The following is a 24,625-nucleotide window of genomic DNA, read 5'->3' on the forward strand; positions in this document are numbered from 1 at the left end:
AATTTAGATCTGGAATTATTTCTCTCCCGGAACAATGCCAAGCTTAATCTTCAGAAGTTGAAATAACATTAAACAGAAAAACTATTACGAACTTAAATTGCGGATTAGTATCTCTGTTATTTGAAATAAATATAATTGTAACAGTTCGTACTATTGGAAAACTTGAATTGCACATGGACGATGAGAAAATTAATAATTTTGAAGAATGACATCTAGGAAAAATAATCTGGGAGTTGATTCAAGTAGGTGTCAAGTGAAATGCATAACTTTGGCTTTTAATTTGATAAAAGATCAAATACATAATTTTTGTTTTTTATAATAAATAATCTTTTATTATTTTTTCAAAGTAGAAAAATCAACAGGAAATGTTGATTTTTCAAAGATAAACACCTAATTAAAAATATATAGTAACTTCTATTAGTTTAACAAGTGCTAAAAATAAAACATTGTTAATAAAAATTTAAAAAAATGTAGAGGTATCACTTAAACTAATGAACCGTGTAGTTAAAAAAAACTCATTTATTATTTTTATTGAAAAAGAATAGACATTCTTTAAATTTTATTGTTTTGAGGAAAGTAATAAAAAATATCAATTTTTTATTTTTTAAAGAAAAAAAGGGAATGGAAATAATAAAAGAACAGTTAGAACTGATTTATTATCTGATCTTATGTATTTGATAAAGAAAAGGTCTGTATTGTAAGAGGGGAAAAAGAGACGAATGAGCGATTAAATGAACTATAATAATAGTAATACTAGTAGTAAAAGGAAAAAAAAAGTTGTTGAGAAGATGATGTAAAGGAAAAAAAAATTGTAAGTTTGCGATGAACTTTTACGATCCCTAAAAATCCGCGTCAGCTATTATTTTATCTTCTATTTTTATTTTTGTTATATTCTTAAAAATAAATCTTACGTTAATGTGACGTCGTGTGTTAAAAAATCTGTTGCTGACCATTTGATGTAGCGGTATACAGTTCCTTCTGTTTCTTCTTATACAGACCTTCTATTTCCCATAGGATAATGATCGGTTGTTACTATCAGAATTCTGTAGATTTTAATTCATTATAATTAATTTAAAGTATTCTAAAATAACATTAAAAACGGAGAAAAACAGAAATACACGATTAATCTGGGATTACTAATCGTTTGAGAGGAGATACGGCGATTACAAAATGAGACTGAACAAACGTGTGAACTGACTCGCGATTAACCTCCTGGATAATAGTAAGGATTTAAAGTGCCTAAAGCAACTACATATGCTAGATTTGTAAATTCACTGAGATTTGAGGTGAATCAGCTACCCTGCGTTGTACATCGTTAAAATTCTTCATTTCGTTTCGCCACTTACTCTTGTTGCTTCTTTAATTTATTTTATTGTTTCTGTTTTAATTGCTCTTTGTGTGATTAATAAGAATATTTTCTAGCGTTTTCTTTGTTTTTTATGTTTTGAACTTTATCAATGTTTCTACACTCATATTTATATGTACTTATTAATATTTATTATAAATTTATGTATACTGTATAATCGTATGTATATGTCGCCGGGAGATGATAAAAACGGAGGATTTGATCAAATCAATTCACGGAAGATGTTAATATTACAACTCTGTGTGGGGTGGTTTTAGTGAAAAGATGATATAATATAATTAATTTTGTAAAAGTTAATTTTGTTTAAAGTTTAGTTTAGTTTTAAGTTAATTTTGTATTATTTATTAATTTAATTTTTTTAATTTGTATTATTTATTAATGTTGTTTATAATTAATTTTGATTTTTTTTATATCAATAATTACTTCTCGTTAATTTTCTGTGGTTGATTTTTTCTATAAAGTTAATTACAAAATTAACTTTAAACAAAACTAACTTAACTTAATTTTAAACTTTAAACAAAATTAATTATATTATTTCTTCTTTTCACTAAAACAGTTAAGGGATTTGATCAAATCACTTACTTTCTTTAGGGAAATTACCCCACAGAGTTGTAATTTGAACATCTTCCGTGAATTGATCATCTACCTAAGGGATTTGATCAAATCTCCGTTTTCATCATTTCCCTGCGACATATACATATACAGTTCTTTGAGGGATTTCAATGAAACCCCTCGATGCATGTCATTTTTTTTTTTAGGTAGATTTCATAAGAAAGCTACCTATTGTAATGGGTACCATAATTCGATTTCCGGAAAATTTCGACGTATCTTCGCGTTTCACATTCCCCCAGATCCCAAAATCGCTGTCAGTTCAATAGCTTATTTGTATATATATATTTATATATATATTTTTTCACTTTCTTGTGGACTTGATAACTGCCGAAATTTTGTGCCAATCACTTTCAAATTGATACATAAAATATAACGACCCAAAATCTCGGTTGAGTTCGTTAATGGCAAAAATCGGACCATGGGGGTGCTTTTCGAAAAAAAAAACATCGCTATAAGTTTCTTATGAAGTAAAATATCGAATTCATTTAAAATTCCTACTCTTCTTTAGATAAGAGCCTAAATTTTATTTAAGTAAAGTTTTTTGATATAACCAACCATTGGCCCAGGTGGTTAGAAAAAATGGGGTTTCGAAGACAAAAAATAGGGACAATATCGAATCGGTTTAAAGTGGTCGTTAGTCCTCTAAACATTATGTACAACTTTTGTCTGTAACGATTTTTGATATGATCAACCCTTACGGCAAGGGATGACCAAAATGTTGGCAATTACAAGTAGAAGGGGCCTGTCGTATGCTAAACATGTGATACTTTTTTCACATGCAACCATTGTCGTATTGAGTAAATTTAAAGTTTTTCTTAACTTTAAGGTGGAAATCTTTTTTATCTCCTATTTAGCACCGGTGAAATCTATCTCCTCTTTCCGGTGTGCCGAAAGGGACTTTTTTTTTGTTTTTATAATTCAACAACTAATTATGATAAAAACCATAGCAATTACGATGAACCATAGCAATAAATCTTGTGTAAAGATTTAACTAATTTGATGAGTCATATATTAAAATATCAAGGATTTTTTTTTTTTAATTTGTTTGTAGAAAAGTAATATATACTCGTATGTAACTGGTGTCCAAGACGTATGTGTAAATATTCTGAATGCAAAAAAGTTTTACGCAGCAGAAAGTTATGGTGATTAGCATCGAACCAATCAAATAATAATTGATTATTATTGTTATTATTATTATCATTTGATTAATTATAGTTAATGACGAAAAAATGTTTTTTTTTCGTTTGGAGCGCATTACGAAGATTCGTTATTAGTGCCCGACAGCAATGCTTCTACAATAAACAAACTATTGCAACAACACAAACCCTAAATATCACGGACATATGAACTAAATAACAGTAATAAAAATAAAAAATAAAAATCAAAAATCATAATAACAAAGGCAAAATAGTAAACACACATAAAATAATAAAAATAATAACACTAAAAACACACATTAAAGTAATTATTAAATATTCCTATACAACGCAGGTTCTTAAGAAATAAACATTCGATAAAATCGTTATATTGCTTCCTAAAATGTTTCTGATGTTAGTTCCTAATTTAAAATTCCGACGCTGTGCCGAATAAGGAGTTCATAAAGATGTAGTGTACTGTTAGTAAGCAGTCGCAGCGAACACATCTGATTCATGAGGTTTCCATGAATAAAATTAGTGTTCCCTATTCGCAGACGGGAAATAATAACCTCTTCTCGACGGGTCTTCCTGCATGAAGAGCTCCACGGTGACGCAGTGTTCCTAACTAGATGAAATGTTTTTATTGTTGATAGCATTCCATTCACTTTGCCACCCTCTTCAGAAAACAAACAAAATTTAATGTGTACGTTGAACTTATGAACAATAAACAACCCGATGGCCCAATGAGATGGGGATAATATAATTACATATAAACGAGGTGTTCTTTTGTACAGACTCAGACCGACCATTCTTAAGATGTGTGGTTAATTGAACCCCAATCATCAAAATAGCCGGTATCCACTGTCTAAAATATTTAAATTAAAAAAAATTAAGTTATCTTTATTAGGATTTAAACGTCAGAATCTCTGACTCGGAAATAAGCTGTTAAAAAAAATTGATTTGAGGCGACAAGTTTACCGTTAGATCAACCAGACAGATATTGAGTATGGCATTTTTTAACTACGTTTATTATTAAAAAAAACTGAATACATTTTTCAGTATTTAAAAAGTTTTGGATCTTTTTTACTATTCTTTACTTAAACAATAAAAAAAAGAGTAAATTCCTAAGAATAATTATGATTCTTGACAACAAAATTGATCAGAGATACATTTTAAGCTGTATATAAATAACAGAAAATGTCACCAAAATCGTTTATAGCTCTTTTAAGATTAGACTACTAAAAATTCTAATACTGATTGTAAAAAAACATAAGGTTGCATTAAATAAAAAGGATTCATTATACAATCGTTTAATTAATATTCTACTAATTTTTACTTTTTTTTTACTTAATATTTTTTTTAAGGAGGAAAATATATATTTAAAAAGAAATAAAAAGAAAAAATAAGTTTGAAAATATATCTCTGTTATTAAGTTGCGGTAGTAAAATATTTTAATTTTTGGCTTTTACTTTAAGTTGTAAAGGAATATGTATGAGAATTCAACAAAATTTCCAAGTCAGATTCTTATTTAACGAGTTGATACTATATTTATTACTCGATATGTTTATTTATTTAACTTGAATAAAGACGAAAATAATCTTTTAATTTTAATTATTGTAAGATTTAAATTATTATTCATTTTGAATAATCTTTACCTTAGAAAAACTAATGAAGAATAAATGTAAATCCTTTTTTTTTTTTAATTAAATTTTTGTTTAAGAATATTTAATAATATATCATCTATCCCACTAAAAATTATGCATATTATTATTTTCAACTAAACTTCCTCTTCATAAAGTATCGATTATAGAATAGCTAATATCTATAAAAATTAAATAAATTTTCTGAAATGAAAAGAATTTTATTTTTTCTGGTAATTTAAAAATAAAGCCGGCTTCCGTGGCGCGAGTGGTAGCGTCTCAGCCTTTCATTCGGAAGTTCCGGGTTCGAGTCCTGGTCAGGCATGGAATTTTTCACCCTCTAAAAAAATTTCCATTTAATCTTATACTCTGATGCAACACCTAACAGTGGGGTACAGAAGGCTAAAACAGGTCAAAAATAAAATAAATTGGTCGTTTAATTGTATTTTACTAAAATAAGGCGGTAGACTGTTGCATAATTATTCTGTTTTTATCCTTGACAGATTTTTATTTAAAATATTCCATATGGGTTTTAAATTTAACAACTTAATTATGCAATATTTAAAAGAAAATTCCGAAAATAATGAAAATGTTCATTAAAGAAATTTGGATTCGATTTGATCTCCGTTATCAAATGACGTTATCACCTTAAAAAATCTGAAATATAATTTTAAAAAAAATCAAATTCTTAGTAAAACATTTTGAGTTTTACTTGATCCGGTTGACCAAATGACACTTTTTATCCAAAAAATTGTACTATATTTAGAATGTAATTGCCAAAATACTCGTATTTGGGTTGCATTTAACCTTCTTGTTCAAAAGCTACCTCACGTAACATTTTTAATAATGTCAAAACTTAAAAAAGTAGAAAAAACTTAAAAGTTAATATCAGAAATTATAAAAAATATGTTTTAAATTTTTAATTCGGACCCAATTCTTTAAAATCCAATTTAATTGGAGCCAATTCTTTAAAAAAAATCCCCACGTTGTCTACATTGGTACCAAATACAGTGGGATTTCCAATCTTGAAAATGTAAGTTTTTAAAAATTGATATTTTAAGTACGGGTCTCATTCAGCCTTCTTGTTTTTTGAGGGTTAAAATAATATTTATTACAATATTTATGTACTTTAATAAGTCGTCCCGATTTGGTGCAACGCTAATTAACAACGCTAATAAAAATTATAATTTATTAAAAATAAAAAAATCAGATTGGACATCACATGACTATTTCCTTGTACGCCTATTAAATTACTTATACACATTTTTTTAAAATGAAAAGTATATAAAATTTTATATCATTAATAACTTCTGATTTTTTCGTATTTTTTTTATTGTTATTATTGAATTATTATTTATCGTAAAACATTTTACTGTCAGAGATTAATAATTAATAAATCAGTATCTTTATTTTTAAAAAAAGTGAAGAAAAAGGAGATGAAATCTGATTCGAATCCAAAGGGAAAAGGAGCCTTTCTCTTCCAAATATTTCATTAATTAAAATTTTATTTGGCTATAACTCTGGAACCAATGAAAATAAGTACCACTTATGATACATCATCGAAAAGCTTTCAATGAGGGAGCTTATTACTGCAGTTAAGAAAAAGTACAAAATTAAAATTTCTTGGATATTGACCTTTTTTTGACATTTTTGGTTCAGTCGATTGCAATCAAAAAGGGAGGTGCACAACTAGATGTTACAGCAGTCCCAAATCCAAAATTTCAACATCCTACGGCTAATCGTTTTTGAGTTACGCGAGATACAAACATACATAAATACGTACGTACAGACGTTACACCGAAACTAGAGAAAATATATTTAGGGATAGTCAAAATGGATATTTCCGTTGAAATTTGAAGACCGAAATTTTTCGCGATCACAATACTTCCTTTACTTCGTACAAATAAGTAAAAAATACGGGTGCCAAGATTCTCCTTTGTCTGATGCAGTCGAAAATCTAGCTAAAGATTGGATATATAGTATATATAAAGCGCCAAATATTTGTGCAAAATTTCAACTTTTGTGGTTATTTCTATATATGAAGAAAAATGATTTTTAGTAATTATGTTGAATATCCTTCCTCCTCCTAAATCCGATCGACTTAAAATTTATGGAATTTTCTCTAACTTAATAAGCATTTTCATCTTATAACAGTTCAATTTTCCACTACCACTACCCAAAAGGTCAATTCAAATTGATGAAAAATATTCCTACCCATTTTTTTGATTGTGTCCAAAACTTAAAGGCATTAATGCTCCATATAAAATTTTTTTGAGCAATTTCGAAGGTTTTATGTTGAGCCGATTCGGAGATAGTAATCAAAATACAATCCAACTCATAAATATACATCTTCCGGAGATTTTTTTACTAAGGGGGTCTTGAAATTTCTATAATTACAATAAGCCAGATTCCCAATATTTTTTAGCCGATAGCTATTATTTATAGCTGAGCTGCTGGAGCAGCAATACAGCTATAGCAAGGAAAATAGAATACAGGACTTCCCAAAAACAAGAGTCACAAGAATTGTGATAAATTTTTTTCAATTTTCAGTTTTTTTCATACTTATTTTTCTTTAAATTTATGTACGAAGAAACTCAAATTAATTAATTATTACTTGTAATTATTATCACAATTTGTTTTGTAATTATGCTTTAACGAAAAAAAATTACCATTTTCTACCAAAATCACTAAAAAAAACCCGTAAACAATTAGTTGTATTGTTTCAATTTGTATACCATTAAATGGTTTTCATGCAGATAAATTGGAATAAAAACAGAAGGAAAGGTATCTACAACGTGATATTTTATCTCTCGCTTCCAAACACCGATATCGATTGGTTAGTTTGCGTTATCGCATACTATATGAATGATGTAATCTTAAAATCCTATCCTGGTCTATCGAATTTTATTTCAGCAATCGCTTTATTTTTACATTTTGAATTAATGTATCGTTGATGGATTTTGCAACGTACTATAGCACTATTTCCTAGATCGAATAAAACATTTTACAAAAATATAACTGCAAAGAATGAAACTAGTCTGCACTGAAACATGAACAGTTTACAATTGAAAACAATAGACGAGAGTAGCAACATACATAACCGATTATGATTCCAGCGACGGTTGCAGCATTAAAAGAGTGACCTCAAATAATTGCTGTTCAATTCGTCACGGTTTGCTTTTAAGTGGCTCACCCGGTATGATCAAAATCATTTTCTTAATAAATTTCGCTAAACGTGACACAAGTTTTTTTTTCTGGGTTCATACGAATATTAAATAAGCGAGATTACTATTAAGACATCTATCAACTGTTTTCTAAAATCATAATGTATTAATTCATAATTTACATGATATTGCGTTAACGAATAGCATTTTTTTGTTGTTCTCATTTGTTCTTATCATCTAAACCCTTTTATTTTGTAAAATTATTTTGTTCAGTTATTCAAAAGTGGAGAATTCTAGCGTTCAAGTCCTAGTAAAGGCAGTTACTTTTATACGAATTTGAATACTAGATCGTGGATACCGGTGTTCTTTGGTGGTTGGGTTTCAATTAACTACACATCTCAGGAATGGTCGAACTGAGACTGCACAAGATTACGCTTCATTTACAGTCATACATATCATCCTCTGAAGTAATAACTGAACGGTAAATCCCGAAGGCCAAACAGGAAAAAGAAAGAAAGTTATTCAAAAGAACCCGAATAAAAATATACTTAATTATAGCAGAAGTCTCGAAAAATCTCCGATTAAAGCTAACTTCTTTTATAACTTTTTATAATTCTGTACTTAGATTATCCCATTTCTAATACAATTAGAATAATATATGTTAACAATAGAATAATATGTTAACAATATTCACATTGTTAACATTTCACATGGATCACTCTACAATCAAATTATTAAAGTTTTTACAAAAGAGTTATGTTAGCGGTTTCTATATCTATACTACTATATAAAGAGGAAAAGGGTTTTTGTTTGTTGGTCATAAACAAAAAAAACTACTTGATCAATCGCAAACAAATTTTTACCAATGTTTCTTGGGATAACTGAGAAGGTTTTTAGATATATTTCATCTCGAAAATATACATATATTTACATATAATATATATATATATATATATATATATATGTAGTAGTGGATATTTGTCGGTTGAAGTACAAACTTTAATGAATTACATTAATGAACTGTGAACTATGAGTCTCTATCACTGTGTGAGCTGGGTTTGAACTGAAGGGTTCGAATCAACTGAATGAATAATATTTCAAAAATAATAAAATTAAATTTTTGTTAAATAAAATAATATTAAATAAATTTAAAAAAAAATCTGTTTAATAATAACAGGCGTCCCTTGGGAACTGCGTGTGAGACCAGAGTGGTGTGGTATGCGAGTACCTCGTTGGAGGCTAGACCAATCATCACCATCAACTGGTAACAAACGGGGTGTCCTTGGGGAGCTGTTTTTGGAAATGTAATGGGGTGCTGCTATAATATCTCTGCAATCAATCGTCCGATTTTCAACATCCAAACGGGGTATTTGTTCGTAGGTTGAAGGCTAACTTTTGCATGCATCAGGTACACTCTCGATCTAATAGATCACTGTTATTCGGAAATACATATAAATTATATCTGTTTGCTATCGCAGCACGCGAGAACCAACCGACCAATTATTTTCAAATTTGCAGGGTGCATTCCTGTTATCCCAGAGAAGGTTTCAAGCCAGGGCCTCGACCGAGGCACTAGCTGGCTTGAAAGTAGCTAAAAATATTCATTATTCTTCGCCCTCAAAAAGGGTGAAGTTATGAATTAAAGATATTCATTAAGAAAACGGTAGATTAATCCTTTTACTTTATTGTTATATTTCTGCCACCATGTCAAAGAAATAAGTTATGAACTTTTCGTCATCAAAGGTGTGTGACTTAGTTACCATAGTTACTATTATTCTATCTTTTGTAATTTAATTTTTTTCAGGTTTCTATAAAGCGTGAATACTATAATTATTATTTATCAGTATTATTCTCATAACCATGAGGATAACGTACAGTGCTGGGGTGCAGTGGATGGAGCCGTCTGGATAGATAGGAATGGCGACGAAGCAAGCTCTACTGGTATCCATGGCCCCTGAAAAATTGGGAATGACGAGCGAAGCGAGCTCTGCTGTCCTGGGGTAGAACACCGCTTGGCCTCAGTAGGCCCCGAGGAGCTTCTTAGTTGGCTCCGGGATTCGCTTGGGTTGACCTGAACCCCGAGGATCCACGTTCTGGCTAGATAGGCCGGCTAATATTTCTATAGTACGCTAAACATTTAATCATATATGGCATGGGCTGCTTTATGTTTAAATAAACTGTTTCCACTACCTTACTATCTTAAACTTCGCTTCTTTTCTTACATTCAGGCACTTCCATGTAAAGGTAGTTTTTTCTTTAATACAGCTTTTAATTTTGGCAATGTATTCCCTTCTTTTTTGACTGTTTTACTAGTAGTTTCCTCATTTTTCCTTGGAATAGGTTGTCCTTGATACATAAATGGTATTGTAATTCTTTCTAGATCAGTAAACTTTAATATAAATTCCTAATTTTCTACTTAGGTACAATAAGTCGTAGTTTTTTAAGCGTAATTACTTGACGTTCAGTAATTAATTTCGCTTCCCTCTGGATGTGTAGTTGTTTTTGGCGATCGTAGAGTGAATGTATATGGTAGAGCAGGAAATGAACCGTTATGTGGTATCACTTTGCATTGTTTGACAACGTAGACCAAGATGCACATGCATCTAGATCTACGATGGCTAAAGCTAAGTTTAAAAATCACCGATGTATATGTCTACCGAGGCATTTACATCGGTGGCATCCCAACGAGACCTGGCTTATTACTGTGAGATGTAAAAAGTTAGAAAGCGAAAGACGACTCCCGTTAAAGCCATCAGGGCTAGGAACCGGAAGCGGCACAAAGCGGGTGTCTTCTACGAGGTTGGGATGTAAAACCAATATAAGTGTATTGCAGGCTTACAAATTTTTCGGTCCAAAGTTTCCCTCTGATAAATTGTATCTTGTGTTATGTACGAAATGAAAATATACATACTGAAATACAAATACGGAAAAGAGAAAAATTCAGCATCTGAATTTTAAAAATTTAATATGAACATCTGGTTTTGTCGGAAGCCATTTATTATTAATAATTTGTAATCCATCTTAATCGGGTTTGAACCAGATATTTTTGGATTTGAATCAAATTTTAAGGGAAAATTTTAAGTAGTATGTACAACCGAATAAATTTAGATTAAACTGGATTCCAGATAGAATTTGTTAAAGCCGAATATAACCAGGTAATATCGCATAAAACCAGATATAACGAGATGAAATCGATTAGTATCTGATAAAAAATAAAACGATATAATTACTTCCTTGTACGAAGTAAAGAAAGTATTGTGATCGCGAACAATTTCGGTTTTCAGATTTCAACGGAAATATCCAGTTTGACTAGTTTTGGCGTGACGTCTGTACATACGTACCTATGTATCTCGCATAACTAAAAAACGTATAGCCGTAGGATATTGAAATTTTGGATTTAGGACTGTTGTAACATCTAGTTACTCTTAGTAACTTCCCTTTTAACTGAACCAAAAGTGTCCAAAGAAGCCCAAAATAAAAAAAAAATGGATTTTGGATTTCTTATTAACTGCAGTAATAATCCCACATTGAAAGCTTTTCAAATATATTATAAATGGTACTTATTTTCACTGGTTCCAGAGTTATAGCCAAATAAAATTTTAATTAATGAAATATTTGGATCTTACAAGGGAAAGGCACATCCGTTCGAATCCGACTTCATTTCCTTTTCTTTTTTTAATTTAAATATATTGATTTATTAATAATTATTAACCCGTGATTGTAAAAAAAACTTTTACAATAATTCAATAATAATAATAAAAATATATGAAAAAATTCAGAAGTTATTAGTGAAATAAAATTCTATGTACATGTACATGTAATTTAATAGACGTTGTTACATATGGGTGTGTGTAAAAAATTTGGTGAAACACTTGATTATTTAAAATTAATTGAAAATTATATTTAAAACTATGAATTTGTATCCGTGCATATAGTGTTATATGTATAATTATAATTAAAATTGTTATTTCATAACAATTGGTCGTCAATAATTAAAATAATTTATACGATAAGTAAAACATCATGTCAGTATGATGTTTATGAGTTTTATTGATAACAGTCAATAACATCCTACTGACATGACGTTTTATTTTACTTAATATATAAATTAGATGCACGAATACAAATTCATAGTTTTAAATAATCTCTGATGATGGAGAAATGACTCTGAAAGCGCTTGGATAATACATTAAAAAAAAGTGTTGGTAAGTGGAAATATATTGTTTATACAAAGAACTTTTATACTTGCCTTATATACTTGTCTTATACTTGCCTTTTACTTGCCTTTTGTTGTTAATACAAGACCAATGGTTAAAACTGTTAAGACCAGCGGTCATGTTAATGTCTTTTGTCAATGGGACTGAATTCTGCTTTTCATTATTTAACTACCTGTGAATAAATCCTGATGATTACTTTAAATTCTGTTTTCATTATTATTATTATTATTATTATTGTAGTTGTGATTACGATGATCATTACTGTTATTATCCTGATTATTATTGATTTGTCTTATTTTATGTTTTTAAACTAATAAATTGTAATTATATAAACATTTTAAATTGTCAATCAATATCCTGATTGAGCCGTGAACACATAACAATATGTTTTCGATGTTACTGACTTTCTTTCATTTTCCTATTTAGCCTCCGGGAATTACCGTTCAGGTATCACTTCAGAGGATGAATGAGAATGATATGTATGAGTGTAAATGAAGTGTAGTCTTGTACAGTCTCAGTTCGACCATTCCTGAGATGTGTGGTTACTTGAAACCCAGCCACGAAAGAACACCGGTATCCATGATCTAGTATTCAAATCCGTATAAAAGTAGCTGTCTTTATTAGGACTTGAACGCTGGAACTCTCGACCTTTAAATCGATGTTATTGATTATTGTCCTTATTTCTTAGATACCTTCATTCTGCTTTACCACAGTTCTAATGCGCTACTCTAAACTTTAAAAATTAATTGTAAATTAAAACACGATAAGGCATTCTAAAGTTAGTACATGACAAAAATATAAACAGCTGTATTTAAGTTTTTGTTATTCACGCTAGCAATTTTCCTTAGAGCTGTATGAAGTGCAGGCATTTGCTAAACAAAAAAGATCGTACCTTTACTACCATGTAACGTAACGGTTTTACATTATTGAGCTCCATTATAAGTGTACACATGTTATAATAGATACTCACACGATGCTGAAACTGGAGATATATTTCTACACAAACATAAATGATAGGTGTAAAGGAGTTAAATAATAGTAAATGAATTCAAAGAAATTTTCTAAGTAAAGCTAATTTATTTATTTATTAACGGAAAAACTATAGGTATTATAGTTATTGTGAAAAATATGAGCAAAAATTTTCCAATCGTAAAAATATCAATTCTTACTGTAAACATCTGACCGAAAAACAGGGTAACCGAACTGCTTCATTTAAATAATTTTTTATCAAAAAATTTATCTTCTTGTACTCTAAAGAGATTATTTCTTAAAATAAAACATAAAATAATCTTCATCATAAATTATTATTGTTATACGTAAACCTGAAATGACCATGAACTTTACAATTAGTTCTATTTCAGATTAATATTATCAAAATAATTTTAAGTCGGGATATTGCATGCAATAAGTTAAAAAGACCAATTTAAAGGTTGAACAAAGAATAACTCCCAAACCAACATATTAGTGGGTGTTCTACATTATTAATCTCATACAATTGATGTGTAATAAGTTAATTGCACAACAATATTGCTATCTTCCCTAAAAGCGTATATATATATATATTTTTTTCTGAAATTACTTTCATGAAAAATTAAGGTAAGATAAGTTTTATCTATATTCTATATTAGGTGGTTTGTTTAATAGAATTTTTATATCTATATACTAAAATAATGAAATCTTCATTGGAATAGAAAGGCTACAAAGTTTATCTTCATAACTATAAATGATTTATAATATTATTTACTAGATGTCAACAGCAAATACAATTTCAGGAGCCAAACTAAATCATAACTAACAGAGCATCTACAAGTAGTAAGTGGTATTTTCTTTTGGCTTCAACAAAAGAACCCGAACCTCTGAATCTGTTACGAAAAAGCACTTAAATTTTTAAATGTAACTAAAAAAAACTACAGGCAATCCAAACATTTATTAAATTTCTTTCTGACAAAGGTTTATGATACATATTATATATATATATATATATATATATATATATATATATCATTATATTATTAAATTAAATTTAAACTACCAAAACACAGCAAACAGATAATTTAAACTTATCATATTAATTCCAAGAATCGATTTTCGCAGGATCCTGCATCTTCAGTTTGTATTTATACATGGTATTTAATATAAAAAGAGTGCATCACGAAATTCTCCCGGGACTTTCATAACCTATTCTATTCATGAAAATAATGGAAAAAATTCATATAAACCTATGTCCTAAAATGGTTCGTTTGCGAGTTACGGTTAGGGAAAGATCGCTCGGATTTCAACTACTCCGGTGAAACGACAGTACTCCGTAACGAAATTTTTAGGGCGTTAATTAAACAGTAAAATTAGTGATTTCTTATGTTTTTTAACCTGAAATATCGAATAAAATATATCCCAGAACCGTATCTACAGTAAATTTTGAGGTATCTGGGGTGAAAACCAATAAATGGGGGTAAAAACCCCTGCTTTTTTATGTTTGACGTACAATAACTTTGTTAAATGAGTAATAAACACATAAAATTCTTTAAAAAAAACTTGTACAGAATTTAATTCTGAACAAAATGGGTAAGATAAATTGAAAAAAAGTTAGAAAAATTCGAATTTTATTTAGAAAGAGTACATTACTGCATGTCATAAAATTATTAAAAAGATCTCCTATTCATTTGTTACTGAATCTCAATGTGGAACAATAAAGTTAATTAATTAAATGCACAGATCTAGCAGAATTGTAATCTATATTATACAGTGTGAGGACTAATAACAATTGCAGTCAGAATTAGTTAATCAAAATAGTAAGCACCATTAATACAGCAATAACTTTAAAAACAAAATAATAAAGATATCAGTTCTTCTGAAATAATATACTTTTATTCTGAAAGATATATTATTATTAATAATATAAAGATATTAAAAGCTTAAAATATATCATAAAACAAATAAATAAAAATATATCTATGATTAATTTTAATAAATATGAATTTATTACTTTTAGATTAAGTCAAGACCCGATGCCGAACAAAGAAGAGTCAAAATCACAATCAGATTATTTGCCAACACCAGCAAGGGGTCTTCGAAGGATGTCAATGGCAGCAATAAATTTTTTTACACCAGGTAGTAAATGGACAAAAAAAAGTTCCATCAAAATCAGTTTGTGAAGAACCACCACAAATAAAACAAAAGGATAAAAAAATTAGCCACAGTCAAGTAAAGGAACAAAAAGATAAAAAACGAAGAACAGGCAACTCAAATATTCTTCTACCTAAAACATACCTACAAAAGCACAGGTAATTACAATCATAACTATTAATTATTTTGAAGTCTATTCATCTTTAATTATATCTTTCTTTTTTCCTGTTTAGCCTCCGGTAACTACCGTTTAGATAATACTTCAGAGGATGAATGAGGATGATATGTATGAGTGTAAATGAAGTGTATGTAGTCTTGTACATTCTCAGTTCGACCATACCTGAGATGTGTGGTTAATTGAAACCCAACCACCAAAGAACACCGGTATCCACGATCTAGTATTCAAGTCCGTGTAAAAATAACTGGCTTTACTAGGACTTGAATGCTGGAACTCTCGACTTCCAAATCAGCTGATTTGGGAGACGTGTTCACCACTATACCAACCCGATGGGTCATCTTTAATTATATCTAAAATAAAGTTACATGACTTTTTTAATTTCTTATCTTCAATAACAGCCAAATAGTTCAACCAGTAATCATACTAGTTGGACATCATCAGATGACAAGAGTGGTTAACTTACATGTTCAAGACTGATTCTAACGCACACATGACAATTTTATCTCTAAAACCACAATCTTTTTAAATAAACTGTTATACATGCGACTTTCAAACAAAAACTTCTGTAATCTCTAATATAATGGTTTTAATTATTTTATATTTATATGTTAGGAGTAAAGGCTCAGGTTTATCTGATGGGAATCTCAGTCATAAACCTGGCTTATTGTGTGATTCTAAACATGGAAAAAGACACATCAGACAGGTTTATGGGCAGTCACCATTCTGGTAAGCCTGCCACCTAGTGGGTGGAACCATGACAGTGGCTAACCATTCTGGTTGTATCAAATCAAGAAAAGATAAAGGATAACAAAAGGGATGCAGCAGAATGGTACAATCAAATTACAAAAGGACAGCCTCTGATCAGGGTAGTTAGTTTAATTTTTTACATATATTTTATCATATACTAAAATTTGTTAATGCAATGTTGATAAAGGTAAATGTTACATAAATGGAAGTAATTTACTAAATGTAAGTAATAATATGCAATACCTTTGATTATAACAGTGGCAAAGAATAATAGATTTAAAAAATTTTTTAAATAAAGTTTTATAATGATAAAGTCAAACCAAATTTTTAAAATAAAACATTTTAATAACTAACTTCTAAATATTTTCAGTTATCTTTGTGACGATCTTCAGTGAATGGCGTTTTCATACTGGTGTTGTTTTCACACTGTATTACTGATAGTGGTTTTTTTAATTAGGCAAATGCAAAATTGAAATCTAGTTAAAAAGTATGAGAAACATGAATAGTGTCAATCCAATTAGTATATCATTGCTGTACATTTATATATTTCATAATACTCTACTGAATTAGTCCTTTTTTGTGTGTAAGTAAAATATTTAGTCTTCAGAATAACAAACACAATAAAACATGTTATTGCAGGCAGAGTACAACTTCAAACAAACAAAATGATTCTGAAATATATAAACTGAATTTTCTTAACAAGATTTTCTACACAAGTCAGACAGATGCAGCTCTGCACAAAGATAGATATAGCGGGTGGCATATAGCTGTGCCCATTGTGTGCGAGAGAGATAGACTGTTAGGACAGGTGTAGATGTTAAAGTTAGATGTATAGCTCCGTATACTTACATAGTATGCAATACATTGTTAGAGTTGTTCAGGATAGTTAATAGCATGGTACACCAGCTGTCAGCCTATGTGCACAGCAATATGCTGCCCGCTATACAATGATCACTTAACAGTCTCCTGTAGAAACATAGTCAGTATTTGCAAATCATTTCACAAACATAAATCATAATATCACATTACCATAGCGTTGATAACAACCTTGAAATTCTACACATACATAAAACAAGAACCACATCTTTAAACACCTAAACATTATGAACCATGATATATTAAATGAACAGACAGAGATTAAATCCAACTTGCTTTTTAAGATACACAGTAAAAAAAAACCGCAAGTAGTAATATTATTTTGAACCAAGCTGAAAACAACAAAACCAGTACCAAATGTGGTTACAAAGATGACAAAAAATGTTTTGAATCAAATTATCTGCATTAAAAGAAATGTTGGTGGACCATACATTATCTCCTTAATCAAGCGATGAGATAGCTGGATATGGGAGAAAAATCGGATTACAGACAAATTCTGATTTAAAAAAAAAAAACATTAAAATTAATACAATTTAATATATACTCTTCTAAATAAGTGAAAATACTAGAAATAAACTAAGTTTTTTTTTTTGTATTCTTTTTGTGCAATCAAAGGAAACATTACTACACTCAGGTAATAAAGATAAATTTTACTTTTTATAAATATGAATATAAACATGGAATTTTTGTGCATGTTTTCCATTGAATAACATAAAGTAACTTTCTAAGGAGATGTCCATAGAAGACATATCTTTCATTATCACTGAAAAATCTTGGTAAATTTTCAATTGCAAAATAATGCTACTGACACAACTAAATATCTTAAATTTTTGCCAGTGAATTGGTTATAAAAATTATTTAAAACTATTTGTAAAAAAAAACTGAACCAAATTTTATAAACAGGTTTTTATTAAAGTAGTTAAATACATTTTCAGTTACCCTTGCAACCATCTTCAGTAACTCCTAATGTTGTTCTCACCCTGGTATCAACTGACGTAATTGCTGTCAGTATTTTTATTAGATGGACACATATTAAATGTGGTCGAAAAGAATGTATGATTTGAACTGTGTCTCATCATTTAATAGAGTGTAGTTACAATATGTAGTCTAGTAAAGTGTAATGATGTTTGAAGGGGAAAGATATTGTCTTTTGTTTTGCAAGTATGTATAATATTAAAGTTATTGTTAATATTGGTAGATTTAATGAGATAGTCGGTGAATGTTGATTCTACAAGTTACGGAGGCCTTCTAATTATTCATTGTATTTTTATTTGAAGTTCCGTCCTACGTAACTGGTGTAAAATAGTAAAAAGTCAGAACAGTTCAGTTTAAAAATTTAATTAATTTGTTTGGCGATTGTGTTCTAGATGTAATGAATTCTTTTTAATAATTAATTCATCACATAAAAGCTTTAAGGTTGTTGTGTATGGTAAGAATACGAATGTGAATTTTGTAGCAAATAAAAAAAAGCCATGTCTTAGTGGGATTTTTCAACCATGATCACCTGGATAAAAGGCCGAGATGTTACTGCTCCACCACGAGGTCTGCATTTTGTTTATTATTTGAAAACCACACTAATCCAGATTTTTAGATTTGTAACATATTTTTCTGAGGCTGTGAAAATTTCTACAGCTAAGTGCGTATGTTTGTATGTTTGAAGAATATATATTCACATACTACTGAATGATAAGAATTAATCACTTGTTAACATCTCATATATAAATGTAACAAGACAAGAGCGATCAGAACTTGATTAACTCTTTGAATTTCTTTTTACACTATAGTAGTACTGTAATAGGCAATACAGTAATGATTAGTATTTCTAGAAATAAAGGATGTCAATGTTTGAAGTCATTCTTAAGTCTCCTTGATAACAGACCTGGCCAATTTTCATAGAGAACCCTTTTTACCAAACCACTTCCTCATTGTAATACCCAGATTCTATTCAGTATCACTAATCAAAGTTTCATTTAAAAATAAACTATAATAATGTTATGAAATAAAAGATGATATTAGGGATTATTTAATAATAAAAATTAAGGATCAGAGACAGGATAACATGCAACAAACATGTTTCAAAGATAAAAAAACTGAAAAGATTTTCACAACCACCACCGTTAAGAAACATCTGTGAGTACATTATTTTGAAACTTTCTTTTTTTGTAAATCATCCTTCAGTTTACTAAAACAAATTTTGATGTTCATTGTAATACAAGAGTTTAAAAAAATAATCAGGCTTTGGTATCAGTAGAATTGGTCATGAAAGTTGGGACTGATATGAGTAACATAAAAAAGTGGTACCTATCCAACTATACTAATTGGTATTTTACTGAATACAATAAGCACAATAGATGTATTACCTTACTAATATTATTTCTTATAATATAAACCATAATTTACTACCTTTTAAATTAAATAATTTATACATAATCTGTTTACTGTCTAGTCAGGGGAGGACAATTTTACAAAATTACTCGACTTTTATTATCCATGTATAGGAATTTGTACTATATAACAATTTCAGCCCCAAAGTAGTTGCTGGTATAAGACAGTTGTCTATATGTGGGAGGTGTCCATAAAGAAAGGCTTTACTGTATTTTAAATCTATTCAATAATTTTTTTGCACAAGTTCTTGTGCAAAAAAATCTTGTTTCTACTAGCTATAAAAGTTTGAGTATTTGCTACCACAGTAATTGCAATTCACCGCCATCAGTAAATTATTTTTGTTTAATCCACTAGAATGAATTGTCTTCAATGATACAAGAGCTATCACTATTAGTAGCTTAACTCCTTATGTTATAAAGAACATCAGTAACAAATTCATCACGTTTATATTGCATTTTCGTTTATGAATTAAAATTAACTTCTCAGTAAAAACTTTCAATACAATACTTGAGTTTAAAATTGGTTCCTGTTGATCGTGTAAGTTAAAAAATATCATACAGTCTCATTACATACATTTTTTAATGGCAATAACATCAGTTACTGTCATCTGATGACAACATACAAGATCTGACGTCATCTGATGACAACAACCATCAATGTCACTACCTATTTCAAATTAAAAAAAAGGATTACTTAACTACCATTAATATGTACAAGTAAAGTTTAAGTTATGTTACTGATAATTTTCTGACTACTAACAGCACCTCTAACAAGTTCAATCTAAAATTGTAAAAGGCTACAATAAACATAACAGATAGAATTTTTCATATATTATAATAAAAGATATGGATATAAAGATTCCTAAGCTAAAAAAAAAAGGTAGCTTAGGAAAGTAATTGGATGGTAAATATGCAATAAATTGAAAATTATGCATTTTTGATACCTTCTAATATTGGGACTACATATTCCATACATATGCAAAGCACTGCAGGTTTAGATAAATAAACTGTATGAAATATAACAATTTTGAGTTGAGCCTGAGTAATCTCACCTACGTTAATGTTTTATACAGAAATCTTTTGACAGTTTATAAAGAAAAACATTTTACAAGCAACAATTAAATTTTAATATTTTATGAAAAAACTGTTGTCATAAGGAAAAAATGATTAAGTTTTTAATCATTATAATTGTTATACTTTCAGGTATTCCTTGCCAGATGATGATTACGAACATGGATCATACATGGATGAAATAAATTATTTATCATGTACAGCAGGTAGAAGACCAAGTTTGTTAGCAACGTTAGTGCATGAATTAGGGCCAAAACATGATAGTAATGTCAGTATCAGTCCTGTATTAGAACAAACTAGTGTTGCTGATGTTATAAGAGTATTATCGACATTGCATTCTCGTCTTGAGAATAGTGACCTACAGCTTGATCATATATCAAAACCAAACAGTGCCAAACAATCAGAAAGACTATTAGCATATAATTTTAATAGCTCACGATCATCACCTTTACGCCAATCAAAATCAAAAAAAGACATGTTTCGATCTACTTCAGCTCTTGCATCAGAAAATAATAATCAGGTGTATATTATATTTATTTTATTTTTGAAAAAAATATTTATTTTGAAATGTATAAAAAGAAACTTTTAAAAACCATTTAAAAAAATAATACAATCTAAACCTGTATGTTAGATTTAGGGTATACTAGAATCGGGTTTAGCTAGTAGTATTATTTTTTTGTAAATCAGTTTTGGGTGTTTTCTTTTATGAAATTATTTGAATCATCTACCATAGATCTTTATTTATATTATTACATGGAACCATAAGATATAAAAATAAATATATTAACAGACGATAATATCTTGAATGAGAACTATTTTGGTATTTATAATTTTAATTAATGCTTGTTGACCAATTAGACAGCAAAGAAACTTTTTTTAAGGGCAAGCAACCAAACAGATTAACACATAGAAAATATGGTACAATAGTAAACTTACGAAATAGTTAATGTGGTATAGAAAACTTATGTGAAAATTTACAGAAAAGCTGTAAAAAGAATAAATCAGAGTAAAACAAGCTTCTAATACATGGCTAACAACAAATTGAAAAAAACAAGAAGGAAATATAAAGGATTCCATTAAGCAGATACATTAACTTCAGTGATATAAACTAAAAACCAAAAAATTTCAAAAATAAAAATATTTTAAATAAAATAAACAATAAACATAATTATATTGCCTGAAAATCTTACCTATGACACTTTTTTTATGTTGGAGGAGAGGAAACCTTTTACAGGTACCATGTGGTGATCTTGAACCCCACAGTTGTGAGGGACTCTCCCTTGCAGATCTACCCACTAAAACCCCTTCCCCTCTACAACATGAGATGCTGGGACCACCTTATGGTATTATCACATCACCCCATGTGCCTTTCTCCATCTGTGCTTCTGTTGCTGGCCCCACGCCTCAAACTTATCGAGATCTTACAAGTTTTTTGATGTTTTTTATTAATTTTTAATGTCGATCTTGCGGCCAGGAACCTGCCCCAAGGGCGACTTGGAGGTTCTTATTCCCCCCTGTACATTTTCTTTCAACTTGGTTCAGATGACCTTAATCAACAATGTGGACATCAAGTGCCACGATTGTTCAATCTATAGCATAGTCCCAATGATGTTCTCTGGGTTAAGTGTGCCAAATTTTCCCTTACATGCTTCCCTATGCTGCAGGAACCAATCGCACATGAATACTGCGTATTCTGTGGTCTCTTCTTCCTGCAGTAATCACGTACTGTGGAGGGTCTCAGCATTTGCGTGCAAAACACCCTTAAACATGTATGCGTGCCTTGAAACACCTGTGACTTATAAGGAACTGGGTCACTTTGTATGTACCCTGGTCCTCTGGAGGACCAGGATTAGTTTGTAGTCTTTCTGTCTTTCGTCAACTCATCCCATCTCTTCTGCCACCTGCAGACAAATGATGTCTTCGCATCTGCATTATCCACACTCCCATACATCAACAGGAGTGAAAGTCCGGTGGCATCTTCAAGATGGTCTTGTACCTGCAGCATACCTGAGATTGTACAAGACTACACTTCACTTACATTCATACATATCATCCTCTGAAGTAACATCTGATGGTGATTCATTGAGGCTAAACAGTAAAAAAAGGTCTCTGGCTGTGAGGTCAAGGTTAAAAATAATAAAAGACATTAACATCCTGACATGAGGAGTCAGGATCCTAAAAAATTATAATTCCATATTCCCACATACAAGCTTCTGTGGTGAATTAATTCATAAAAAATTTTACGAGTAATTTAACAAATAAAATAGAAATGCTATTAAAAAATTATGAACATCACGTTTAGATAACTGGAGAATGTGAGTGATAGAATTAAATATATACTTTTATCTGACTTACAGTGAATTATCTAAAATAATTTTAAGCATTTTACTGAATTGCAAAATAACATATCACTTATGTCTTATATTTTGCAAAATTATCGGGAATCATCTAGCATCAACAACATTAGTGCATCCGATTGTCAGCTCTTTACAAATTTCCCTCAAAACATTAAATAGTATTCTTTTTTTTGGAAATTCAACCAGTATATATAAATTTTAATAAGTAAAATTCAATAATTTATGGCGTCATCATAAATATGTTTACTTATTGTTCTCTTATAAGCAGCTTTGGGAGTACGCTAAAATATCATTACAATTTTTTTTTGTTAAATCTCTTCTTTTGACTGCTAATTGATGTTATTAAGTTCATGAGAAATGTAAGCTATGACTGCGCATGCGATTCTTTAACGTTTTTCTTTTTTTTTTGCTCATTAGATTCTTTTTTAACTTCTTAAGTACCAATGATGTCAGATTACTAAAACAAATCACCCTACAAAAGAACATATGCCCTCCAATGCACTTTAACAATCTAAAAATTTCTCAGTTGAGCACATCAAAACATCTTTGCATGCACTTTGACAAACGCTGAACTGGAAGTCACACTAAATTGAAACAAAAACAACTTGGATCTAAAATTGAAACAGTTTTATTGGCTACTAAATATGGAAATCTTCAACTTTTTATCAACAAATCATTCTTAAAACAAGTCAGAGCCTAGGGGATCCAGGTATGAGGATTCCAAATTCAAATACTGAGATTTTACCAAAGTATCAACAAAATTATTACATACTACCTCCAACGCCCCATGGTGTTCAAACAAGGTCATCCACAGAGATTTCAACATTCAGACTATTCACTATTTTTTTCAAGTCGTTTATTGCATTTGTAAACCCATTCATTAGAATGTGATTTGAAACTAATAACTTTATTCTAAGTTTTTTAGTTTGACTGAGAACTTACTGGACAGCAGTGCCTCAATTTGATGATTGAACGGAATCACCCTGCAGAACTCTTCTAACATTTCTCAGAATGCCTGCCTGTACATGTTACATCATATCATCATCTTTGGAAGTCTCAAGAATTCTAATGATTAGATACAATAAAGTTTATTTATATCTGTTTTGTACCATTAACATCCATTTCACAAATACTTATCCATTTTCATTTGTGATAAAAAAAAGATGAAACAAACTTTCAGTGTCTCTCATAACAACTGACAGCACTTCTGTAAAATGTTGACTGTTCATTAGTTTAAGTTTTATCTACTCTTTAGTTCTTCATTCCTGTTAGTAATTCATTTTTGTACAGTAGTTCCATTGATGTATTTGTTAGTTGTATCATATAAGCTCATTGTTAACTGATCACAGATCTGTTCTTTTCAGAAAGGTTAAAAAACAACTAAAAATCAGTTGAACAATGAATATTGCAGTGATAGCAATTGATAAACACTAAATGGTAAAGTATGAAAAGTATGTAAAGTAAGAAAAAGAAAAAGTGGTAAAGTTATATAAATATGATGATTTAAAAACAAAATCGACAAAAGATTCTAAAATTTATAAACAAAATTGTTAATGCTTAATTAAATAATATGATTTAATTTTAAATCATACAATTTTAAACCACATAATTTAAATTAGTTTAATTTTAAATTGAATACAAACAGTTTATGCATAAACTGAAGAAAATTACAAACATATACAATAATCTAATAATTTAAAGCATGAATATATATACCATATTTAAAAAAAATCCAATATGTAAAATAAAATGTA

The 24,625-nt window shown here is 29.5% G+C and overlaps 1 protein-coding gene across 1 annotated transcript in view; it reads left to right on the forward strand.

The window, feature by feature from the left end:
- The window catches only part of LOC142331517 (uncharacterized), a 39,247-nt gene that overhangs the window by 11,462 nt on the left and 3,160 nt on the right, over window positions 1-24,625 (forward strand). The window contains exons 2-3 of the mRNA XM_075377487.1: window positions 15,125-15,416; window positions 20,647-21,034. Coding sequence (XP_075233602.1) covers window positions 20,687-21,034 — 348 coding nt within the window. The 5' untranslated portion in view covers window positions 15,125-15,416; window positions 20,647-20,686. The remainder of the gene's footprint in view (window positions 1-15,124; window positions 15,417-20,646; window positions 21,035-24,625) is intronic.

This window comes from Lycorma delicatula, chromosome 10 (assembly GCF_047948215.1).
Source record: "Lycorma delicatula isolate Av1 chromosome 10, ASM4794821v1, whole genome shotgun sequence".
In the NCBI taxonomy this organism is placed as follows: domain Eukaryota; kingdom Metazoa; phylum Arthropoda; class Insecta; order Hemiptera; family Fulgoridae; genus Lycorma; species Lycorma delicatula.